This window comes from Lynx rufus, unplaced genomic scaffold, assembly GCF_022079265.1.
Source record: "Lynx rufus isolate CCGP_SWC_20201006 ecotype Redwood Valley unplaced genomic scaffold, mLynRuf1.p SCAF_4, whole genome shotgun sequence".
Taxonomy (NCBI): Eukaryota; Metazoa; Chordata; class Mammalia; order Carnivora; family Felidae; genus Lynx; species Lynx rufus.
In genome coordinates, this window is record NW_025814856.1 from 81,959,687 (window position 1) to 81,985,334 (window position 25,648).

Consider the following 25,648-nt stretch of genomic DNA (forward strand, 5'->3'; position numbering starts at 1 on the left):
GAAAGGACTTCTGAGGGGCTGTACAAAATGAAAGACTTTTATGGGCAGGAGGTGTTGTTAAAATCCGACTTCTGTGCTCTGGAGCTGAAATATAACTCGAAGACAGAGTTTGGGGATAAGGAGCACCAATGGTTTTATTACTTTGCCAGGCAAAGGAGGCTGCTGTAGGCTAATGCCTTCAACACTGCAGACCCACCTGGGGTAAAAGACTGAGGGGTTCAAAGTGAAATATAGCATCTAGATGGTTTCCATAGGTATCTGGTATGAGCCTCCAGCCATGCTCATTGTATTCTAGCTAGCATCAAACCAGCACTGGCCACCGGAGCCACTCCTTACTAAGTGTACCTCGAGGTTAGCAAGATGTCAACACCTTTACTGAGTTCCTGGAACAAAGGATTCTACAGAAAAACAAGTGAAGGGGAGGGAGAGAGTTCAAGAATAAGGAAGAGAAAAACACGTACAGTTTAAAGTCAAGCCTTGCTGAAGCATTAGTGTGACCGTCTTAATTTCCATTCGTCTTTATGTGTCTGTAGGGGTTTCAAAGAAGTTACACAAGGAAAAAGTGGATCGGTGTGTCAAGGTCCCTTTCCTTTAGGTGATGGCAGGTTCTATTAAGGTGGATGATCTTAATAGTGCTGACCAGGTGATTCCTGGTTGGTTTAAGATCCCATTTCTGAGAGGCAAAAAAAACGAATTCTCAGTTTGGCTTTGTGAAGCTTAGCATGAGTGACTCCATCTGGGGCCTGATGTCTTGTTGTTAACAGTAACAATTTAGAAGACAAATAGTTATCATTATGTGCAAAGTGCCTGACTTCCTAGGGGCGGCATAAGAGGGAAGGACAAATAAAACTCGTTCAGCAAGTCAAGATCTAAAATTAAGCCATGAGTTAAAATGCAGAGGGTGCAGTGTTCATTTTGCCCTATCCTGGGAAGCAGGGCTAACGAGAAATTTTGCCTGGAGTAATATAAATTGTTACACTAATCAGCTTCTTTTCATGGTCTAGAAAAAAATCCAACCATTAAGCTTTAGAAGTTGAGCCTGACAGAGACTGCAACACAATCCATAAAGTTTATGTAGTATTCCAGGAGTTAACTACTCCTTAATTAATACAGCTTCAATTACCGTTTCAATGTTGTGGTAAAAGACTGTTCATTCCTCTTAGATTCCACTGATTTACAGAGAGGTGCTTACCTGTCCTCAAGGAAAAACACCTTGTGAACATTTGTCTCTTCATAGTATCTGTAAGTATATGTAGAGAAGAGTTAGCAAGTGAACGTTTCCAATTGCTTCTTAAGCATGGTAAGCAAATGCAGCACATGAGCCTAGACAGTAACCTAGTTCAGAGGGGAGGGGGGGGGAAGGGGTTTATAAAGACATTCTTGGGACAATCCTAGAAACTTGAATATGGACTGAATATTGAATGGCATCAAGGAATTGTTTTCTCAGGTGTGCTAATGGTATTCTAATTCTGGAGCAAATGTCCTTACCCTTAGCAGAGGCAGGCTGAAGTATTTAGGGGTGACAAGTTTTGATGTCTGCAACTTATTCAAATGGGTATAACAAAAAGGCATATCTATTTTCTGTATATTTGGACATCTTCATAAAAAAATGTAAGGGGAACAACAAGCTTCTTTTTACGTTCCTTAGCCAGAAGCACTGTGAGGAACCTCGGAGCATAACTTTAACTCACAATTTTGGTTTGTAGCTCTGTTCCTTTCCTTTCGCACCTCAGGTACCAGCTTCTGAGTGCAGTCTGAGCTCCACCCAGGCACAACCAGCTCTAAATCACACTTCAGGCAGTAACATTTGGGAACTGTGCAAGCTCGGTTGAGGGAATAAAAGTCCACACTGACATTATCCGTGTATTCCTAGAGCATTACAGGTCCACTTTCACTTGCAAATAGTAAAGTAATTTGGTTTGCATTTTCCAGCAGTCCTATCTGCATTTGGGCCCTGGGTGGCGTTTCTTCCCCAACATGATGCCACCCCACCCCACCCCTCAAGTCCCGGAGGACCATGGACACAAACAGAAGACTCTGAAGCAATCTTTTTGCCCAACCACCTGCTGTTGAATTGTTTCAACCTGATTATAAATCACTTCTTGAAACAGCTAATATCATCCTGCAGTTTAAATAGAAAATCCTGGGAGAAACTCAGAATCACAGTTTCATGCTCTTTAGTCATCATCTTGAGAGTGTAAAAAAAAAAAAAAAAAAGACAAGAACTGTGTGTACCAGTAGTAGGCTGTGACATCGCTTTAAAAAGTAATGAGCACACCGTGACCAGGCAGTACTGCCATTAATATTCAACACCTCTTGTACACACTTCAAATTAGTTTCTTCGCTTCCAGGCTCATGGCACCATCGGTTGTAAGTATGCTGCTACCAAGTGCTTGTCTACTACAATTGCAACGGCTGTGAGATGCCACCTAAATCCCATTTAGTCTCAGCAATTAGGGCCGGTGTCTAGGAACGTGTTCATGCATCTGAAAGTTAGCTATTGATTTAGGCCAGGGTAACCAATCCTGTATAAAAAAAAGGCTTCTGCTGAGTACTCGAGAGGTGCGGGCCGGCCGAGGGGGCGCTAAGCGCGGGCCCCGCGGCGCCTCCTTTACCAAGATGGCCTCGGCACTGGGGTCCACGGGCGCGGCCATCTTGTAAAGGCCAGGGCGGCGGCCCGTAGGGGGCTACCGCTGGCAGAGCTGCCAGATTCAAAGGTCACAACGAGTGAGTGAGGAGCCCACGTGGAGCGAACTTCGCCTCGGCCTGTGGGTACAGCTCGCCCCCCGGGATGGCGAGGCGACGAGCGCTGAGGCGTTGCCTGCAGCTGTTGGCGCCCTCGGCGGAGCCGGCGCGCCGGGGCCGGGGGCGGCGGAACCCGGGCGCCGGCCGCCGCGGCCCCTCCCTCCGCGCGGGGGTGCTGTGCCCGGGGGCGCTGTGGCCCGCAGTCCGGGAGCAGCGGCAGCGGCGGCGGCGCGCGCGCCCAGCCGCCCCCCGCGCCAGGTGAGCCCGCCCCCCTGCCGCCTCGAGCTGTAGCTCCCGGAGCTCCGCGCTCCCGCTCGCTCTCCCGCCCGCGTATCTTTTTCGCGGCTCGCTTCCCCCTCGGCCTCTGGGTGGGGCAGCCAGCACACCCCGGCCTGGGGCCGTTTGGACTGCTCGGCGAAGTGGAGCGCGCAGTGGGTGGGATTACCGGGGCCGAGCCCTGCCTCGTCCTGGAGATGCTGTACTTGTGAGCGGCAGGCGTTCGTTTGAATTTCTGCACCTCTAGAGTTGCGGAGCCCGTGTCTCTGAAGCTGCCTGGGTGAAAAGCCACATTATTATTTTTTTTCTCTTGGGAAAGTAGCCGTCTCTGGGACTTGTTTTAGATCCCATCTTCTCTTCAAATCACCAGGTCACATCTTCGCTGATCGAAATACATGTGGGTGTATTTTCTGTGGCTGTATGTAAATGAATGGGTCGACAGCATTCTTAGAGCAACTTATTTCTGTCTCATATAGGGTATTTATCTTTTAAAACTTCATTCCAACAGGTTTCTTTGCTTTTGTCTTGAAAATGAACCACGAATGGAATAGCAGAAGAAAGGAGCAAGGTGGGGTGGGGTGGTGGAAACTGGTGCTTTCTGAGTTTTGTGTTCTGTGGTTGTTTCTTAAGTTGGGTATTATTGCGGGCGGTCCCCCCCCTCCCCCCCCGGGATAGAACTCGCTGGGGCGCTGATAGTTGAGATAAGTATGCTTCCTCGGGCTACGATCTGATATCAACACGGCAACCGAACCTGGAGAATATTAAGAGAATGAGAAAAGTTAACCTTTAAAAAGTCATTTAGTTCTTGTCCTTGCCTTTACTGTTAGAATATGACTCACCTCCTTTACTTGGGCTGAGCATGAAGTGTGTGCTATTTGATAATTCTGAGTAATTTATTGAGAGAGTCACTCCTGAGATACAACTCTCTGAAAATTAAACAGTTTCAATCTCTTTAAAAGTGGATATCTAGCATTTCTATTTCTATTTTAGTGTTTTTGATTTAGCCTCGGACATCAATACCATTTAGGAAGAAATTATGTAATCTTTAAAAGGAAAAGATTACCCATATCCCACAATAGTTTGATTTTGTTGCAAGAAAACATCAGGTCTGTGAGAGAAATTAGGGCAAGTGTATTTAAGAGAGATTGACTTCACTTAAGACTGTTTTGGGTTAACTGAAAATATAGTCCCAATTTTCAGAAATTTTTTGTTAGATTCTGCAGGCTTTCCTGCTGCAAGAATTTCGGTATGTCTCCAAAAGAGGAAAAATACTTAATGTATTTCTCATACCTTGTTTTCACTCACAATTCCAAGTTAAGTTGTACCGATTTCATATTGCAAAACTTAATTTTTAAAGTAGTCCAAGGATAATTGTATGAAGGACCTTTTAATGTAAGCATTCCATCGTAGGGTTTTGGTTATGTTTTAGTTGATAGAGTCATCCTCATGTTTGAAAACGGTATTTATGTTCCTTTGGTGTTTGTGAGTTTGGGAAACTGAGGGGGAACATTTTGTCTCTGTTGGGAAAAATACCATTTGCCTTTGATTTTGGTGTTTCATTCTGCTTTTTCTTTGTAGTGGTAGATGGCTGTGGATGTGGTGGGTTTTTCCATGCCATTCTACTCTTTATGTAAATAAGATATGGCTATAGCTGGGAGGCTGTGTTGATCTGGCATTTTAGATTGAAAAGCACACAAGTAAAAAGTGTTAGCATTGAAGAAGTATTTGGGAGTCATATTCGCACATAAGTAATGGTTAATGAGCGAGCATCTTTATGCTGAAGGCCTGTGAGAGCATGTATAAAATTGGCATTAAAGAAAAATCCCTCGTGATTTCTAGAATAAGGCCCAAGTAATAAACCATTCTAACTGCTATAATACTGAAGAATTCTACCTATCTCTGCCTGCCTATCTCTTTATAGTTAGTGCTTTGCTGGACTTGTCTTTTGAATTTACAACTATTTATTGTGTATTTAAATATTTTATTAACAGACTTTTGTGATAGATTATGTATGAACTCCTATGACCCCAGGGTCGGTTTGGTTATGTCAGAAATAGTCTTTTGCCAACTCAGGTGGTTAAATAATGTATTATAAGTATTATAACTATGACTTACAAAGCCCTTTCATGTATTTATGTATTTTTAGTTTAACTTAATTAGACCTACAGTATGTGAAATTATTAACGTCGTTCTACAGATGATGCAAACAGGAAACTGAGAGCTGGGAAGTTTTAGTGGTTTCCCAAGGTCCCTTAGCACAGCAGCTCTGGCCTTCTGTAGTAGTATCCACTACTGCCTCTTGTCAGAAAGGTGTGCTAATGAAGCCAAGGTAGAGTGGTGTTGCTTAGCAAGCTCTGGTCAGCGTCACAGCCACAGATTGTACCCCTAAACCTATTGTTTGTGAATGGTCAGCATCACTGGTTAAAGAGGCCCAGGACTGGCTTATAGATGGATCAGCATAAATTCACAAGTGTGATTGAGAAATAACTCAGTATGTACCTGTTACCTAAAACAATCCATTTTTTTCCCTTGAAGACAGCAGATTTTCATGTTTATCCGTCTCCCCAGATTAAGGAATAGTAACACGTTGACCGGAAGGAAGTGCCCGTACACCTCTATGCTCTTCTGAAATCTCTCTTATTTCTGAAAGTAAAGTTGTCAGAATAAAGAAACACCAAGCTTCCTGATTGTTCCTGGCACTCCTTACCCTGGTCAGATGCTTGTTTGCTTTGCTTACAAGACTCTGATGCTAGGACATCTGGACAACACGCAGTAATTGGTTTGGAAAGTTTTCTGTAGTTCTTCAAACTACAAAGATGTTTGTTCTCTTTTTAAGTTACTGTGTTCATTCCTTTGGCTTGTTTGGAGAGTTTGTGAAAAGAAGTACTGTGCGTTTATTCAGAATATGGTGCTATTATATGGTTAAAGTAACTAAGGACAGTTGAAAAGTTTCTAGACTCCCTTTTTAAAAAACTTAAGGCCCATTTATCTGTTTATGAGCTAAACTAAGTAAAATATCCTGCATGAGGTGAAATGTGTCCTTTATCTTTTTATTCTGATCATTGCTCTTCTGATCCAAGTGTTGTTAAATATAATTACGATGAGAGCATGGCTCATAAGTAATCCAGGTTCTATCACCAGGCAGAGCTGGAGCCTCTGAATGTCATATAACTCTCCAGCCTGACTCGCTTCACCTGTAAAGTAAAGGGGTTCACACAGTGATGAACTTGAGTCATGGAATGTTCAAGTTAGAAAGGACTGAAGTGTGTACCTCGTGTTTAATTTACAGATTTCCTGTTTCTACTCTTGCAAGAGTTTTTAGCCAATCATGATAACCACAAAGCCAAAACTTCAAAATTAGGCTTCACCATTTCACAGAGATGAGGTACTTTAACATTCTTGGATGGAAGTTGATTCCTCTGTCATTCTTTGCCCATATAGTGTCTCAGTTTTATGTGTAGATGAACTGTTTGTTGTATACACATGTTGTATATGTGCTGTTCTCAGCTTGTTTTTTTAACTGGCAAATATGTATGCTGGTAGACATGTTTGAATAAATCACAATGAAGAGTTTGACAGCCTTTTGATGTTGTCAGCAATATTCTCTTGGTTAAGCATGAATATGTAGACCTTTGTAATTCCTTTTTGCTTAGCTGCCTAAATATATTAATATCATATTTTATAATGGTCATCTCCAATTTACTATAAACTGCTCACATTTTAGTTTTATTTATTTTTGATAGAGACAGAGCACAAGTGGGGAGGGGCAGAGAGAGAAGGAGACACAGAATCCGAATCAGGCTCTAGGCTCCGAGCTGTCAGCATAGAGCCCGACGCCAGGCTGTAACTCACAAACCGCGAGATCATGACCTGAGCTGAAGTTGGACGCTTAACCGACTGAGCCACCCAGGCGCCCCAACTGCTCACATTTTAGCAAGTCTTATTGAAGACCTAACTATGCATTTATATGGTACCCCGAGGCTGTAGAGTGACTATTCCTCCAGGTTTTCCTGGGACTGAGGAAGTTCAGGATGTGGGACTCTCCATGCTGAAACTGGGAAAGCCCTGGGCACACTAGATACATTGATCTCCATGCCTGAAAGTGTCTTCATGGAACTTGATTAACAATTCTTCTTGGTTGGAAGGGTAAGATGCTAGGTGGTTATATGCTGGATGGACTCAAAGACATCTTTTCAAGGCAAGGAAAAGCTCTTCAAGGCCTCGTGTAGTTTCTGTTTATATGGCTGAAGTATAGAACTATATAAAAAGAATTCATTATTTGTTGTTGGTTCTTCACAGTGTAACTTTATATATTTAAAAAATATTTTTTAATGTTTGTTCATTTTGGGGGGGGGAGGGGCAGAGAGAGAGGGAGACACAGAATCCCAAGCAGGCTCCAGGCTCTGAGCTGTCAGCACAGAGCCCGACGTGGGGCTCTAACCCAAAAGCTGTGAGATCATGACCTGAGCCAAAGTCAGACGGTTAACTGACTGAGCCACCCAGGCGCCCACACAGTGTAACTTTAAATGAGAACAGTTCAGTAATTAAATGGGTCACATCATTTGAAATCCTCTCCCTGTAAAATTAAAAGGGCAGTTATATTTATAAGGGAACTTATCAGGGAACTACTAAGTGCTTTTGACTTTGAAAGGGACAAAAAAGGACAATGTTGAAAGCAAAAAAAGGCTAGCCTGTCTGTGAGCCTTTAACTGTTAGCTATAGGTTGCTAACTTTGAAACTGGTATCTGTTCTAGATAAATTTATTGGATTTTCCTTGCAGATCCAGCATGATGAGTGGAAAGAGCGTGGACTTTGGAATCTGATTCAACTTGGGTTGGATCTCCAGGTCTAGCTGTTAACCAGCTTTTTCACTTTATGCAAACTGTTAAACTCTATAAACCTTTTGTGACATCACCTTTAACATAAGGATAATATCTGCCCCCTGGGAATGTTGTGAGGATCGAACACGATAACGAATACATTTAAAGTGGCACATAGTAAGTGCACATAGTAAGTACAGCGAAAAACAGTAGTGGTCATGTCTGCTGCTCGGGGTACCCACGTTTGGATTAGGAAGGTTGTATTATGAAGGATTGTGTTTTCATAGCTTCCCTGAACTTTGCAGCTATGGTTATTGTCTCAGTTGGGATTCGTTTGGGGAGGCCTAAAGTTGGAAAGTCCAGACTTGTTATGGGGGGCCCCCGAAGTCGTTTTAGACCTCTGTGCCATTCCCAGGAATCGCCCTCATATTCATGGCTCACAGTGGCTCCAGCCAGCAAGATGCAGGAAGAATCAAAAAGAATGTCTCCCTTTCCCTTAAGGAGACTCCCAGAGCATCATGTGAGACTTCTTTTCGCTTGAATCACAAAATGTCGTTAATATGGCTGATCCCTAGTTGGAAAGGTGGAAAAGGTAGTCATTTAGGTGGCGCAGAGCTAGTAACCATAAGTGAAACTGAGGCTCTGTTACTGAAGAGAAAGGGGGGGAGGGGACTAGATTTTATGGTAGGCATCTTCTAGTCTTTACCGCTAGGTCACAACTTTACCAGCATAGAACTCAAGACCTCAGGAATTCCCTGGGATTTTTCAGTTTTTCTTTCTGTAATTAGTAGTGGGAATGCCCTCTGTTGGCTTTTTGTCTCACTGTCCTTTGGTTACTTTTGCTTCTCCTATAATTTTGATTCCCAACAAGTCTTTTCAAAAACAATTAACTCTGTCCTAGTGAAGAGTAATTAGGAAATTATACTCCCGTTCTTCATTTATTCATTCAGTAAATATTATTGGGCACTCCTTATGTATAGGCTACTTTGGGTTACAATAGGCAATGTGAATCACCACTGACTGTGTTTCCTTTTCTTTTGGTTTGGCTTCCTGGGAGCACAGAATCAAATTTGTGACCCAGCTGGACTGAATACAAGTCTGTGACCTATCAACCTTTGTCCTTAGCATTGTGGTCTTCCCAGTCCTCGTGCTGTGTGGTCATCTTGGGGATTATGCGCCCTCCGCCCCAACTTGTAGTGTGGGACCGGGAGGAAGAGTAGGCTTTATTGTTGGCAGTTGCTAGGCTAGCATAAATTCAGGGGTATCAGAAAGTCCCTTTGGTCCTTCTTAGATGCCTGTCCTACCTCTGTGCCAATGACTAATTCAAAGTAGCGGTTCTTAACCCTGCCTATATTGGAATCACCCACAGGGTTTTTAAAAACTATCCGGGGAACTCCCACCTGACATTATGATTCAGTAGCTTCAAGTATAGTTTAAATTTTTTTTAAATGTTTATTTATATTTAAGAGAGAGAGCACAAGCAGGGGAGGGGCAGAGAGAGAGGGAGGCAGAATCCGAAGCAGGCTCCAGGCTCCAAGCTGTCAGCACAGAGCCCAATGTGGGGCTCAAATTCATGAGCTGTGAGATCATGACCAGAGCCAAAGTCGGATGCCCAGCTGACTGAGCCACTGGGTGCCCCAACTCAGGTATAGTTTAACAGCCTTCATAGGTAATTCTGATGTGTAGCCAGCCTTGAGAATCCCAGGGTGAAGGCTTTCTACTCAGGTGGCTTGGAAATACTTAGGTAACAACGTGGGACTCCTCTCTATCAGTTATACTGGAGATCACATCCTTTCTTAATAACCTGTTTTGACCACCAGAAGGGGCGTGGCAGAGCACTGAGATTAGTCATCACTTGGGTAAGAGATACAAGATGCTGAATTGCTTTGGGGGACATTTAGCCAAAGTTGGCCATGCTTGCTTATTTTACGGGCTCCTATGGTGGGAAGTCCTTTGAGCCAAAGAATTCTCGTAAATGGGGCTCAAGCTCTGGGGAAGGTGCTGATTGTAGATGTGGCCACTGTTAGTATTATGAGTTTGCACATTTTTCTCCCTGGGGGCAGGAAAGAGAGATAAGGAGGGTGAGGGTGGAGAGGATTATTATTTTCAGAGCTAGGACACTATTCAAGGTTTATGAAAAGTCTTCTGGTAAATCCAGAGAGTTGCTGAGGCCATAAGGGGCTATGGGATTGCATAGGAATCCTTTGGAGAACCATGGTTTCATTTTTGTTCTGAGTTGTATGAATTCCAGGAAGACCGGGACTTATTTTTACTCAAATATAAGAACAAAAACACATTCCCGAGTTTCATTTCAGTTTATTCATGCCATTACTCTCTGCTGTCATATCTTATAAGTGCAGAAATTTAAAAATCGAATATGTATTCCACTAAAGTGCTTAGAATATAATAAGATAGTGGCTTACCGTTATTGAGGGCTTATTGTGTGCCAGACACTAGGCTACGGTTTATGTACATTTTGTCCAGTATCACAGTGAATGGGCACCAGACAAGGAAACTGTAAGACTCAGAGATGACAAACTAGGAAGTATTTATTTTAAAATGTTTTAAATTTTTTATGTTCCTTTTCCTAGTAATGTGGTTTTTCCTGGTAACTGATGCACGTATATTTAATTTAAAGCATTTTTTTTAATGTTTATTTTTGAGAGAGAGACAGAGCATGAGCGGAGGAGGGGCAGAGAGAGAGGGAGACACAGAATCCAAAGCAGGCTCCAGGCTCTGAGCTGTCAGCACAGAGCCCGACGCGGGGCTCGAACCCACGAGCTGTGAGATCATGACTGAGCCGAAGTTGGATGCTTAACTGACTGAGCCACCCAGGCACCCCAAGTATATTTTAATTATATCCATTTTTTATGTGCTTTTATAATTTACTACCTACTTCCTAGTATTCTGAAAATATACTGGGTTGAACTTACAGAATTTCAAAGTTCCTTTGAACTTGATTCTATTAGTTGACCTCTCGGGGATGTCCTATGATGCCACTTTGAACCTGATGTTATACTGTCAGGAGATGGGCTGAACAGGGTCTGACCTCAGTACTGCCCTGGGCCTTGCCTCCTTGTAAAAACCCCCACTAGTGGTTTGGTTTTTGTCATTAACCTTTTTATCTGCATCTTTGGCATCCCTGATCCTGGGGTCACAGAACTTCCTGTGTGAACCACGTGGCATATAGGGAAAAGTATTCCTTACCAGTTGAATTTGGGCCAGTTCTTATGGAAATGCCTTATACTAAAAACTACAGTTTTCGGTGTTCATAGCTGACACTTCTGTAAACTTGTTTCTCCAAAATCTATATGGTTGCTTATGATGTTTTTTTCCCCCCTAAAGGATTCTGAATGCTTGGAGGTCAGAGGCTTGTATTGTCCACCATACCTGGAAAGCTAGAATTTAGACATAGTAGACATTCACACCATGTTTGGTAAATAACTCTGAGAATGATTTAAGTATATAGGCCCTTACAAATTATATCTGAAATCTTATTATTAAGGTTGGAAATCTAATGGCTGTTTGATTATCAGATTTGTTGTGAAATCTCTCCTGAAGGATTTTAAGCTCTAAATAATCTCCTGGTCTGCTTGATAAACCCATGAAACTACATTTTCTCCAAGGAGCTAACCTTGCTGTTCTCAGATGAAAAATGCTGTGCTTATTCCTTGTTGACCCAGCCTGGGAAGGTGGCTGCATCTGAGCTAACTTTAGAGGGGAACCTCCTACCAGGGAGGAGAACTTGGGAGGGGCATGTGGCTTGGGAATAGCCACGCTAGAGGGGACAGCTCTTTTGTGGCTTTGAGCAGGCTCTCTGGTGCAGCTACCGGCTGTTAGAATCAGGGAGGTGGAAGGGGCCTTACAGGTGTGGCCCAGGCCTCTCATTTTACAGATGGAGAAAGTGAATCTCAATGATAGTGACTTTTTAAGTGTTAAAGAATTCAGGGGTGCCTGGGTGGCTCAGCCAGTTAAACGTCTGACTGTTGATCTTGGCTCAGGTCATGATCTGGTTCGTGAGTTCGAGCCCTGAGTCGGGGCTCCTCTCTGGTGTCATGGAGCCTGCTTGGGATTTTCTCTCTCCTTCTCTCTGCTCCTCCTCCTCTCTGCTCCTCCTCTGCTCTCTCTCACTTGCTCTCTCAGAATAAATAAACTTTAAAAAAAATAAATAAATGTTACACAATTCAGTGCAGTCTCGACTTACTATGGTTTGACTTTTGGTTTTTCAACTTCATGTGATGCAAAAGCCATACATATTCAGTAGAAACCACACTTTGAATTTTGAACTGTTCCAAGGTAATGTTCATGGTACAATCCTGGCAGTACCCAGGCTCCCAGTCAGGCCTATGATCACAAGGGTGGACAGTCGACACACTTAGAGCCATTCTGTCCCCACACGACCATTCTGTTTTCACTTTAAGTAGTCAATAAATACATGAGCTGTTCAGCCCTTTATTCCAAAACCGGCTTTGTGTTACATGATGTAGCCCAGCTGTAGACTAAGTGTTCTGAGCACATGCAAGGTAGGCCTGTGATGTTGGGTAGGTTAGGTGTGTTGGATGCATTTTTGATCTGAGTTAGTTCCAGCTTCAGGATGGGTTTATCGGGATTCACCCTGTTGTAAGTCAAGAAAGCTCAGTACAGTAAAAGCTGGAACCAGAACTGAAGTCAGAAGTAAAAGAGAGTGCTTTCCCCCTCAGTCCCCTTCCTTTCTATCCAGGAGCTATGAAGACCAGTTTCTCCATTCCTGTTCTTTATGGGTTATACTTTAAAAAACAAAAAGCTTTCTTTTTGCATAATTGATGGAGAGAGAGACAGGAGAGAGAGAGGCCACATTTGAAAGAATATTTTTGTTCAAATCTTGGCTTAAGGAACAGTAAATGAGCACTTAAGGTCATATAACAGATTTAGGATATACTTCTTAGTTTCTTAACCATCAAGTTAGTCTTTTCCTCCCCACCAGCCCCAACCTTTTCAATTAAGTAATTATATCATACAGGTGTTACTGACTATAACAGATGACTGCACTTATTTGCGTTATTTTTAAGAAATTAGGTGATAACCGTGTCGTTTCATTAAATATACCTCTTTATGCATGCTTTCTCAATTTGCCATAACATGCTGTTTTAGTATGATTATCCTAAGGATTCCAGTTGTATTACTGTAGGTGGTATTTTAATTTTTTTTAATGTTTATTTATTTTTGAAGGAGAGACAGACAGAGCGTGAGCAGGGGAGGGGCGGAGAGAGAGAAGACAGAATCTGAAGCAGGCTCCAGGCTCTGAGCTGTCCGCACAGAGCCCGACACGGGGCTCTAACTCAACAGCTGTGAGATCATGACCTGAGACGAAGTCAGACTCCCAACTGACTGAGCCACCCAGGCACCCCTGTAGGTGGTATTTTAAAATGGGCTTATAGTCTTGGGGTGCCTGGGTGGCTGAGTCTGTTAAGCGTCCGACTTCGGCTCAGGTCATGCTCTCATGGCCCGAGCCCCGCATCAGACTCTCTGCTGTCTGCGTGGAGCCTGCTTGGGATTCTCTGTCCCCCTTTATCTCTGCCCCCCCCCCCCCCCCCCCCCGTCTCTCTTGCTCTCTCGCAAAAATAAACGTTAAAAAAAATAAAATGGGCTTTGGTCTTAAGCTGCCTTGTTTATTGTTTCTAATTCTCACCTTGTTTATTGTTTCTAATTCTAATCAAAGCTTTGTTTTCTAATACATTTTTTTAAGTTTATTTTGAGAGAGAGCATGTGAGCGAGCGTCTTTTTCTCTTTTTAAAATATTTATTAGAGGGGTGCCTGGGTGCCTCTGTTGGTTAAGCGTCCCACTGTTTATTTGGCTCAGGTCATGATCTCACAGTTCATGGGATTGAGCCCTGCGTTGGGCTTTGTGCTGACATCGTGGAGCCTACTTGGGGTTCTCTCTCCCTCACTTTCTCTCAAAATAAATAAACATTAAAAAACCATTTGCTTTCTTATTTACATATTGGAAAAAATTTCTCGTAGAGGAGGCACCTATAGTATGCATATTTTAGTGACTTAAAATCTTTTAATAGCTTGTGAAATGACTTTTAGTTCAGTATTTTGAATTGTCTCAAATAGCAAAGATTTTCAGAGCCTTTGGTGTTCTGTGATCAAGAACATTTGTTGTCCTTGACTGGTTTTGAAGGGAGAACATGTTCTCTACTTTGTACCCTGGAGAGTCAGGTGTGTTCCACACTCATTCGTCTCAAAATTGTTTGTTCTGAGTCTCGGTGCTTTTGTTACGGTAGAATTTCTTTGTGAATTACTTGTGTCAAATGACAAAAATAACACAATTTCATAACAAATTCAATGTCTTTAAGGGAAGAAAAAATCCATGGATCTGGGGAGTACAGTGCTTCAGGAGTCGTGGAGCACTCTTTCTGAGACATTTTTTGCAGTAGTCCATTTTATAGGGCACAGAAGAGGTGATGTGGAAACAGTGCGTGATTGGGAAGGAGGTTGGGATTTTCTTACAAGGCTAGCAGGTCCTGTTTTTAGGGTAAGGTAAGCTAGCTAAGCTGAGTTGGAGGATTGTGGCTGATGTGTGTTAGGATTCCCTGATGGGTTTCCTGTAAGTGCAGGCTGACTTGAGTTTAGATTTGTGGGCCAGGCCACTTGGGCAGCCTCCATTCTGTGGATCCTGATTGTATGAATTAACTTTATCATTTGTTGAAGTATTGAAGTAACTTTTCTGTCTATAATCAGATGAACACTTTATAAGACAGATTTGAAGTTTTTTTTTTTTAAACACAATACTTTGATTATTATAAAGGGTAAGGAAACTTAGACTTTTTATAAAAATACTTTTTTTTTTTTTTAAGGTAGTTTCCATGCCCAGCATAGAGCCCGTCTGGGGGCTTGAACGCGCAACCCTGAGATCAAGACCCGAGCTGAGATCAAGGGTTGGATGCCTAACTGACTTAACCATCCAGGTGCCCCCCAAATACTTTTTTTTAACATAAAGTTTTTAAGGAAAGAAAAATTTTAGGACTCTTTTTAAATCTATCTAGAATTCTGAAGTGTTATTTTTCATTTTGAAAAACAACTCAATTGGATCAAAAGTTTCTAGTTATCACATGATTTACTTTTCTACTGAACGTAACAATTTGTATTTGGATAGTGGTTGGAGATACTGCTCCATGACGTCATTGCTTCTCATTACTGTCCTTCAAGGGGATATTTAGGAGTTCTCTTTAATAGGTGCTGAAGCCCACGTTTAGAGAGGTTAGGTTACTTTACCTGTGCTAATATCTCTGTAGTTAGTGGTAAAAATGGAGTCCTTTTACACTCCCAACTAATGTTCTTTTCACTTGTGTGAAGGTAAGTTATTTGGTGTGATATATAGATTTATCCTATATATACATCTATCTAAATGGACATATGTATGCACATATATATTCTGTTATTAAAAGTTGTCATAACTTGTTTTAGTGTGCTCCCAGGTATTGTATATTAAGTTATTTGCTTTGCTTTCTTAGCTTTTTAGTGAAACTGGTTGTTAAGTCAACAAAGTGAGTAAAAGAAAGTCATAGAAAACAAACAATGTGGTAATTTCTTTGTTAATGTATGTGGTGCACATACCTCCCACAGAACATTCTCCCTTTCATTAGCCAGTGTACTTCTCACTCTTGGACATATCTACCCTCCCACCAGACTCCGATACGCATGTGGGGGTTAATACCAGTCTCAGGGGAAGCCTGTATTGCATGTGAAGGATGGAAACAGTTTAATCTATGGAAGCCCTTTGCAGACATTTCAGTGAATTTAAATAGTTTCATTAGCTATGTTATCTAGCATTGCACTAAAAGGACCCTTTTCTTCACTATAGATAGGACCACAGATATAAAATTGTAAATTTCCTGTTATTTTTAGATATCTGAAAATACAGTTCTGAATGTTTTCCAGATTTAATATCAGCATCTTTGTTGGTATGTAATGGATAGTCACTCAATTAGTATTTATTAAATGTCACCTTTAGGAATAATGATTTGCAATGTCATGATTTAGGAGTATGTTGAAATCCCAAACGTACATTGTACTAATGTAATTTTTTTCTTCAGTTTTTAAAATGATAATGCATTCACTTCTACGCAGCTGGCAAATCTTAAATGTCAAAGAAAGAAAGGGTATAAAACATTTGCTTTTGAAATAGAGAGTTCTTGTTTTTTGAAAGCGTTTTACCCATGTGTGCTGTTATTGAAATAAAATATTTGTACTTGGCACACTTGTCTTCACCAAATGTCACAATTCAGATCTCTCTTTGGTTAGAGACATTGGGGTAAGTTCCTCTCCTGTTAAGTAGGCACTTAATCTTCAGAGAAATGTGGAGAATGTAGTTGATAATTACTAGATAGAATTTATGTTGTCCTTTTTGTAACACATTATTCTTTACTATGAAGCCATGGAGGCCTCTTTTTTTTTTTTAATATTTATTTTTGAGAGAGAGTAAGAACAGAGTACGAGTGGGGCAGGGACAGAAAGAGGTTGACCCCAGAATCTGAAGTAGGCTCCAGGCTCTGAGCTGTCCACACAGAGCATGACATGGGGCTTGAACTCATGCACCGCAAGATCGTGACCTTGAGCTGAAGTCGGATGCTCAACCGACTAGCCACCCAGGCTCCCCACAAATTGTTCTTTAAAGAAGAGCATTTATATTTAAAAAAATTTTTTTTAACGTTTATTTATTTATGGGACAGAGAGAGACAGAGCATGAATGGGGGAGGGGCAGAGAGAGAGGGAGACACAGAATCGGAAACAGGCTCCAGGCTCTGAGCCATCAGCCCAGAGCCCGACACGGGGCTCGAACTCACGGACCGTGAGATCGTGACCTGAGCTGAAGTCGGATGCTCAACTGACTGAGCCACCCAGGCGCCCCGAAGAGCATTTATATTTTATATTAGTTGTCATAGGGCTTTGTTTAAATTTGCTTCTGGATTCTAGCTTTTTAGTCCAAATTTAGCTGTTGGTCACAAAGTTAGCTGTTCACAGAGGAAAGGAGGGTGCACAAATTAATTGTGGTTCTGATTATATTTAATTACCAAGGTTAATGTTTTTGCTCCTCTTCCAGAATTTATATTTCCATATAAAAACTGGTGTATTTCATCAATGTCAAGACAGACATTTTATGCACATTTGAACACCACTGATAGCAGGTTATATCATATGATGTGTGACATTATAATTGATATTGTTACTTTCTTAGTGGCACATAAAATAACAGTGTACCTTACCATTCATTCATGGTGCCTAAAATTGGATGAAAATTAGCATAATGTAAATAATGCTGATGATGTAAACTTCACCCAGTTTTGAACTCATGAGTTCACACATCTCCTTTCACTTACTGTTGGCCAGAGATCAAGGCTGAATTTTTACTTACATTGTTAAATTTGGAGAGAGATCTATAACCAGAAATAATGAGGAGATTTGCTATGTTTAATTAAGGAAACTCCAGTCTGGATATGTTAAGGGGTTTGTCTGAGTTTGCAAAGCTGAGGGCTAGTGACTGGCAGGGCCATACGTAGAACCTGCTCATCTTCAGTCCTAGTTTTCCCATCATTTTATCTTTGGTGTTTAGAGATGACCGTTGTGAGATTGTCACCGTCCTCTACATAGTGACCAGAAGACAGATTTGATGAGGTGCCTTCTCACGTGACCCAGCTCTCAGGCAGGCTCCATACATCTCCACTGGCCGAGGCTCACTTTGTCACTGGAGCACCTGTTGATAGACCTTGTCACTTTGCATGTTCACTGAATGGACTGCCAGTACTTTTCCGCCAGATGAACCAAGTCCAGATTGTGACGGTTCAGGTTTCCATGTCCTGGTTTTTTCTTATCGTTTCACACTCACAGTGCATAGTGTGAAATGGGACAACATAGCACCAACATTTTGTGTTGCTTGAACACTTTCACGGTAGTACATAATCCTGGGGATATATCTCTGAGTACTCAATGTTTTAAAAATCATGCTCAAAGGCCCTGTGATAGCAATAGGTGGCCCAAGGTAGGAACATGATGCATTTGAGAAAGATTAAGGCTTGTGTTTGAAGTAGGGGAGAGTGTGGGCAGGGCTAGAAACACCTTCATAGACCATCTTCCCGACCTTTGCCCTCATTCTGAGAACCAAGGCAATCTTCTGGAGGTTTTTCTGTTTTGTTCGTTTTATCAGATTTGCTATTAAAAATATTATTTCTGAAGACCGGATTTTGTGTGTGTTGGGGTGAAGGGCGTGTTGAGAGAGGATGGCTTTTTGCTAGAAAACTATTAACAGAATTGATTGGGGTGAGAGCCTGAGTGGATGGGAGGAAAGAAAATGGGGACACATGAAACGACAACTTTGAGAAAATTTGTTGTTCAGGTTTAAGCAGATCAGTGAACCCATTTTTCACTTTCATTTTACTCCCGGGTCCCTGAAAACCTCTCTGTTCTCTTACCTTCGCTTTTATCACCCCCAAAGCAGCCTGGATCCCAGGGTCATCATTTCCATTTGGTGTCCGTGAGCACTTCTGCTTGGATTCTTTCCTGTTGTCTCAAACCCTTTCGCAAGCTCACTGGGTCATAATTCCACCTTCTCTTATGTACTCCAAACACTAGCTTTCCCCTAATTCCTTTACTCAGTTATTGGTGCTGTCGTTTGTGGATCCTGCCCCCGCCCTTTTTTTTTTTTTTTTTTTTTTAATACCTATCCCCCACCCTGCCTTACAAATGGTCTGAAGTTCAGGACCATTCAGAGACTCAGGTCTTTCTGATTCATCCTCTTATCTCTTGGATTTATTTGGTTCTTTCTCTTCTCACTGTCACTGCCTTCTCATCTTTTGAGTGGGCTGCTCTCTACCTCTTGGTTTTTCAGTTAGAAATGGGGATTATCCTACCTACCCTGAAATTTTGCCAGGAGCATTAATTTAAATGAAATGTGCCAAACATGTAACAGTGTGCTTTGCTACTACTGGATTTTCTGGGCTGCCCATTCCTACTCACAAGTTTACCTCCCTGGCTCCAGTGTTTAGCCACAGCCTTTTGTTTTTATCCTGCTGTGGGTTATCTCCTTTTTAAGCTCCTTCAATTTTTTTTTCCTTTTTTTTTTTTTTTTTTAATTTTAGTTTATTTATTTTGAGAGAGCAAGCAGGGTAGAGGGAGAGAGAGAGGGGAGAGAGAGAATCCCAAGCAGCCTCCACACTGTTAGCTCAGAGCCTGACGGCTCAGTCCCACAAATCGTGAGATCATGACCTGAGCCGAAATCAAGAGTCAGATGCTTAACTGACTGAGCCACCCAGGCGCCGCCCCTCCTTCAGTTTTTCTACATTGCCTACAGTATAGCCAGACCTCCTTAACGTCTCAGGCCAGGCCCCAGATCTTTTTTTTTTTTTTCCCAATATATGAAATTTATTGTCAAATTGGTTTCCATACAACACCCAGTGCTCATCCCAAAAGGTGCCCTCCTCAACACCCACCACCCACCCTCCCCTCCCTCCTACCCCCCATCAACCCTCAATTTGTTCTCAGTTTTGAAGAGTCTCTTATGCTTTGGCTCTCTCCCACTCTAACCTCTTTTTTTTTTCTTCCCCTCCCCCATGGGTTTCTGTTAAGTTTCCCAGGATCCACATAAGAGTGAAACCATATGGTATCTGTCTTTCTCTGTATGGCTTATTTCACTTAGCATCACACTCTCCAGTTCCATCCACGTTGCTACAAAGGGCCATATTTCGTTCTGTCTCATTGCCACGTAGTACTCCATTGTGTATATAAACCACAATTTCTTTGTCCATTCATCAGTTGATGGACATTTAGGCTCTTTCCATAATTTGGCTATTGTTGAGAGTGCTGCTATAAACATTGGGGTACAAGTGCCCCTATGCATCAGTACTCCTGTGTCCCTTGGGTAAATTCCTAGCAGTGCTATTGCTGGGTCATAGGGTAGGTCTAGTTTTAATTTTCTGAGGAACCTCCACACTGTTTTCCAGAGTGGCTGCACCAGTTTGCATTCCCACCAACAGTGCAAGAGGGTTCCCATTTCTCCACATCCTCTCCAGCATCTATAGTCTCCTGATTTGTTCATTTTGGCCACTCTGACTGGCATGAGGTGATATCTGAGTGTGGTTTTGGTTTGTATTTCCCTGATGAGGAGCGATGTTGAGCATCTTTTCATGTGCCTGTTGGCCATCCGGATGTCTTCTTTAGAGAAGTGTCTATTCGTGTTTTCTGCCCATTTCTTCACTGGATTATTTGTTTTTCGGGTGTGGAGTTTGGTGAGCTCTTTATAGATTTTGGATACTAGCCCTTTGATATGTCATTTGCAAATATCTTTTCCCATTCCGTTGGTTGCCTTTTAGTTTTGTTGGTTGTTTCCTTTGCTGTGCAGGAGCTTTTTATCTTCATAAGGTCCCAGTAGTTCATTTTTGCTTTTAATTCCCTTGCCTTTGGGGATGTGTCGAGTAAGAGATTGCCACGGCTGAGGTCAGAGAGGTCTTTTCCTGCTTTCTCCTCTAGGGTTTTGATGGTTTTCTGTCTCACATTTAGGTCCTTTATCCATTTTGAGTTTATTTTTGTGAATGGTGTGAGAAAGTGGTCTAGTTTCAACCTTCTGCATATTGCTGTCCAGTTCTCCCAGCACCATTTGTTAAAGAGACTGTCTTTTTTCCATTGGATGTTCTTTCCTGCTTTGTCAAAGATGAGTTGGCCATACGTTTGTGGGTCTAGTTCTGGGGTTTCTATTCTATTCCATTGGTCTGTGTGTCTGTTTTTGTGCCAATACCATGCTGTGTTGATGATTACAGCTTTGTGGTAGAGGCTAAAGTCTGGGATTGTGATGCCTCCTGCTTTGGTCTTCTTCAAAATTACTTTGGCTATTCGGGGGGGCCAGGCCCCAGATCTAATCCCATCCTTCACACCTTTACTGTTGGCTCTCACAAGCCTCCCTTACTTCTTACATCCACATTGGATGGCTGGATGTTGTCCCAAAACCCCGTTTTGGCTTTGCTTTTGTGGTTTTTGAGTCAGAGGGCCCATTTCTCCTTTCTCCTTATCCTCTAATTGTTTAAAACAATGAGCCAAAATGGGGCACTTGGGTGGCTAAGTCAGTTAAGCTTCTGACTTTGGCTCAGGTCATGATCTGAGCTCGTGAGTTTGAGCCCCGTGTCGGGCTCTGTGCTGACAGCTCAGAGCCTGGAGCCTGCTTCAGATTCTGTGTCTCCCTCTCTCTTTCTGCCCCTCCCCCACTCACGCTCTGTCGCTGTCTCTCAAAAATAAATAAACATTAAAAATAAAACATTGGGCCAAAAATTTATTACATAGTTGGTAGCAATATTATGTATTTATATGTACATGTATATATACACGTATGTGTAAATGTGTTTATCTAAATATGCACATATCTCACAAGCCGATTTTCATCACAAAGGGCAGGTGGCATCAGGTCAGCTCTGCCATCTCTTAGACATACTACTCTGTTGGGGAAGTAAAAGTCTCCCAACTTGGTGTGTTTGCGTCTGTTAAATGTACTGGGGTTCAAATGGACGGTATTTGCCCTAGTGCTTTGTAAAGTCCTGGGCCTGAACTTAATTATGACCCAGGTAGAGCACTTCTTTGAGAAGAACTGAGATAACTCACCCAGATTTTTGCTTTCGGATGGAATTTAAGGAATTTAGGTATATGGCCAGTTAGCAGGATTAGGGAAAAAAGAATTATCATTTGGTGGGTGGCAGTCCCTTTATGTACATTATGCCATTTGATCCTTTGAACCCCCATGAGATAAGTAGGTATTTTACAGGCGAGAATATTGAGGACTAGAGAGAGGTGGGTGGTTGCCCCAGATCTAAAGCTTGTTAGGCTCTCCTAGCAGTCGGGCTCTGCAGCAGACAGCGGGCGGCTGAGCAACCAACCGTGTGTGCTTCAGCTTTTGTCAGCCCTGGTTTCTTTTCTTAACACCCATTATTGTCCAGGCCAGAGACTATTTTACTGTAGATGGTTTGGGAAAAAGTTTTAGTTCAGCATACGTGTTCATCCTAGTGTTTATGTTCTTTCCCTTTCTCTCCTGGATGGTATTTCTGTGTAAACATCATTGTGGCCATAAAAATATTTGGCTTTCTGTTGTGCTTATTTTCTCAGGGGTTATGAAGTGTATTATGTGTATGCAGTGCATTTAAACTAGACAGAAAGCAAATGTTTATTTAGTGGAATAGGAAAGAAATGAAATTCATCGCATATATGTGCATATTCTTTTTTTTTTTTAAGTTTATTTATTTATTTTGAGAGAAAGAGTGTGTGAGTGGGGGAGGAGCAGAGAGGGAGGGAGGGAGAGAGAGAGAGAGGGAGAGGGAGAGGGAATCCCAAACAGGCTTCACACTGTCAGTGCAGAGCCCAACATGGGGCTCGAACTCATTAACTGTGAGATCATAACCTGAGCCAAAATCAAGAGTTGGAAGCTTAACTGCCTGAGCCACCCAGGTGCCCCAATAAATGCTTATTCTTTAAAAAAAATTTTTTTATGTTTATTTTGAGAGAGAGAACAAGTGAGCAGAGGGAGGGGCAGAGAGAGATGGAGAGAGGGAGGATCACAAGCAGGCTCCGCACGTCAATGCCCAGCCTCACTCAGGGCTCAAACTCATGTGAGGTCATGAGCTCAGCCGAAATCAAGAGCCGGATGCTTAACCGACTGAGCCACTCAGGCGCCCCTAAATGCATATTCTTAATATATTATCACTTCTATGTATCTGGAGTCCTATATAGATCAAAATCAAGGATTTCGCTTCCTTGAGTCTGGGGGCAGTGGTGGTGGTAGTGGGAATAAGGTCAGCTGCAACAGCTAGCATTTGTAGAGCTGTTACCATGTATGTATATGTGTTACATTTGTTATATACATGTTACATGCATGTTTCTAAGGGCTTCGCTTGTATTAGCTTTTTAAAACCTCTCCATAAACCTCAGAGATGGTGGTATTATCTCCATTTTATAAATGAGGAAATCGAAGCACAGAGAGGGTAGGAAACTTACCTAAGGTCACACAGCTAGGATACATACTACACTGTCTTGGCAGTTCTCAATCTGAGTTAATTCAAATTTGTATCGTTAACCACTTAAATACATGGCTGAAATGTTTCCCCATTACTGTTATTGTTTCCTTTCCTGGGGCTTGAACTCAGTGTGCTTTTTTAGGGGCACTGGTAATTATTTTCAAAGTAAAATTATTTTTTTTAAGATTTTTTTAAGATTATTTTCAAAGTAAAAATGACCAGGCCTAGCGGAGTTCTATATAAATCACTGGAATTACTGAGTTATACTCAAGGAACTAAGGCAGTCCTTCTCACTATGTATTATTAACAATAGTATTTTTAAAATTCAGGTATGAAAATGTTACACATTCAGGAAGGTGCTTTAATTCTGTAAGATATTGAAATGGAAAAATTCGTGTGTTTAAATGCTGGCTGGTGGAGTACTGCTTTCAGTTACAGCAGATATGGAATATCTAAATGGTTTGGCAAGAAAAGATAAAGCAAACATTTTTTCCTATTTAGCAAGCAGTAGTTCTGGATTCAGAAGTGGTATTTTGCAGGAAGAAAGTTTGCGTTGACAGAGACAGAATGTTCTTGTAAATTTGAGAAAATTTTTATTAGCTAAGAAATACTGTGGATGCTGTGTAATGAGTCTTAATGCCTTTATGTTAAAGTCAGTATTCCCTCCACCCCCCCCCCTTTTTTGTTTTTTAGCTCTGAAAAGGACATGGATGAAAATGAAAGCAACCAATCTCTGATGACAAGCAGCCAGTATCCTAAAGAAGCAGTAAGAAAACGCCAAAATTCAGCACGGAGCTCTGTAGGAAGTGATTCTTCTAGGTTTTCCAGGAAAAGTTTCAAATTGGATTACAGACTAGAAGAAGATGTAACTAAATCAAAGAAAGGAAAGGATGGCAGATTTGTCAACCCTTGGCCAACTTGGAAAAATCTCTCTGTTCCAAATGTTCTTAGATGGCTGATAATGGAGAAAGATCACAGCAGTGTTCCGTGTTCCAAAGAGGTAGCGTTTGGTTTTTCTGGGGGGCTGCGTATTTTGGGGGGCTCTTATTATCACTTAATTTTGCTGTGAATTGTATCATGACACTCAAGTTAGTTAATTGAGCTCCTTTTATATGGTAAGGCATAGGGCTAAGTTCTGAAAAGAAAAAGTGAATAAGGTGTCCTCAAGTTCATAACTTATCAACAAAGTATGTATATGAATAACCACTCTGATCTGGTGGCAATTGGGGTAGGAACAGAGTGCTTTAGAAGTACAGGATGAATGGATAAATAAGATGTGATATACATACATAACACATACAGTCAGTGGAATACTACTCAGCAGTGGAAAAGAATGAAATCTTGCCATTTGCAACAACATGGATGGAACTGGAGGGTATTATGTGAAGTGAAATAAGTCAGTCAGAGAAAGACAGGTGTCATATGTGCTCACTCATGTGGAATTTGAGAAACTTTACAGAAGACCATGGGAGAAGGGAAGAAAAAAAATAGTTACAAACTGAGAGGGAGGCAAACCATAAGAGATTCTTAAATACAAAGAACAAACTGAGGGTTGATGGGGGAGGGAAGGAGGGAATGGGCATTGAGGAGGGCACTTGTTGGGATGAGCACTGGGTGTTGTACGTAAGCGATAAGTCAAGGGAATCTACTCCCAAAGCCAAGAGCACACTGTATACTCTGTATGTTAGCCAACTTGACAATTAAAAAAAAAAAAGGACAGGAAAGGAAGCGGTGGATCCAAGCTGGTGGGGCTGGAGATGGCTTCTCAGAGGAGGCAATTTGATATTTGAGCCGGGCCTAAAAAGATAAAAAGTATTTTGGCAGTGGTTTTCAGGTGGATGATGGCATGAACAAGGCCATGGAGGTGAGAATGTGCATGGCATGTCCCATCAAGTAGTAACCTGATGTGTGTTTGCCCAGAGTGCTTGGCTTTTTGTCCTTGGACACGGCTGCTGAAACTGTGAAAGGAATCTTCGGATAACCTTTCCAGACCTTAAACAATTGGCAGTAGGTCACGGACCTTTAAATAAATGATATTTACCTAGGGTGAAACTTTGTTTTTTTTTAAGTTTAGTTTCTTATTTTGAGAGAGAGAGAGAGCATTCATGTGCAGGGGAGGGGCAGAGAGAGAGAGGGGAGAAAGAGAATCCCAAGTAGACTCCATGCTGTCAGCACAGAGCCTGATGCGGGGCTTGAACTCACAAACTGTGAGATCATGACCTGAGCCGAGATCAAGAGTGGGAGGCTTAACCGACTGAGCCACCCAGGTGCCCCTTTAGGATGAAACTAATTAACATTTGGCATACAGTTTATTAGATCAGTGTGATTACATTTGGCAGGGAGTGGGTGGCTCCCAATTGCAGGAGCTGTTTCTTGCCCCCTCTTTTTTCTTCTTTTCTTGCTTCTCTCTACCAACTGTCTCCTTTGGCTTCTCTTTTCTACCAACCTCTGTCCTACAAGGCTTTGGAGGAAGTGGAGAGAGAGAGAACTTGATGTTGGGAGTAGGGGACAAGATGAAAAGAGTGGGGGGCATCCTTGAAGGCTTGATCTGCAGTGGGAAAGACAACAGGGGGAGTGGCTGCTTGTGGTGGTGGTGGTAGATCCTTGGGTAAGTGTGTCTTTTTCTTTTTAAGGACATGGGATTTAAAAATGGTGTTAACACTTTGATGCTAAGGAGTGTTCACAGTATTCATCCTAGTTAACAGAGTTGATTAATATGATTAATGCTTTTCTAACACCTTGTTAGAATGAGGCAGGCAGGGCATTAATAGATAAAACCGT

General features: G+C 42.0%; 1 protein-coding gene across 5 annotated transcripts in view; it reads left to right on the plus strand.

Moving 5' to 3' along the window:
* Positions 1–2,622: 2,622 nt before the first annotated feature.
* The window catches only part of NAPEPLD (N-acyl phosphatidylethanolamine phospholipase D), a 46,412-nt gene continuing 23,386 nt past the window's right edge, over positions 2,623–25,648 (plus strand). For 2 of the 5 annotated variants that reach the window (XM_047095391.1, XM_047095392.1), the window contains exons 1-2: positions 2,978–3,003; positions 23,561–23,867. In XM_047095391.1, coding sequence (XP_046951347.1) covers positions 23,574–23,867 — 294 coding nt within the window. In that variant the 5' untranslated portion in view covers positions 2,978–3,003; positions 23,561–23,573. Of the gene's footprint in view, positions 2,769–2,975; positions 3,004–3,114; positions 3,419–23,560; positions 23,868–25,648 lie in introns of those variants that run through there. The other 3 variants (XM_047095395.1, XM_047095393.1, XM_047095394.1) reach the window with 3 other exon arrangements.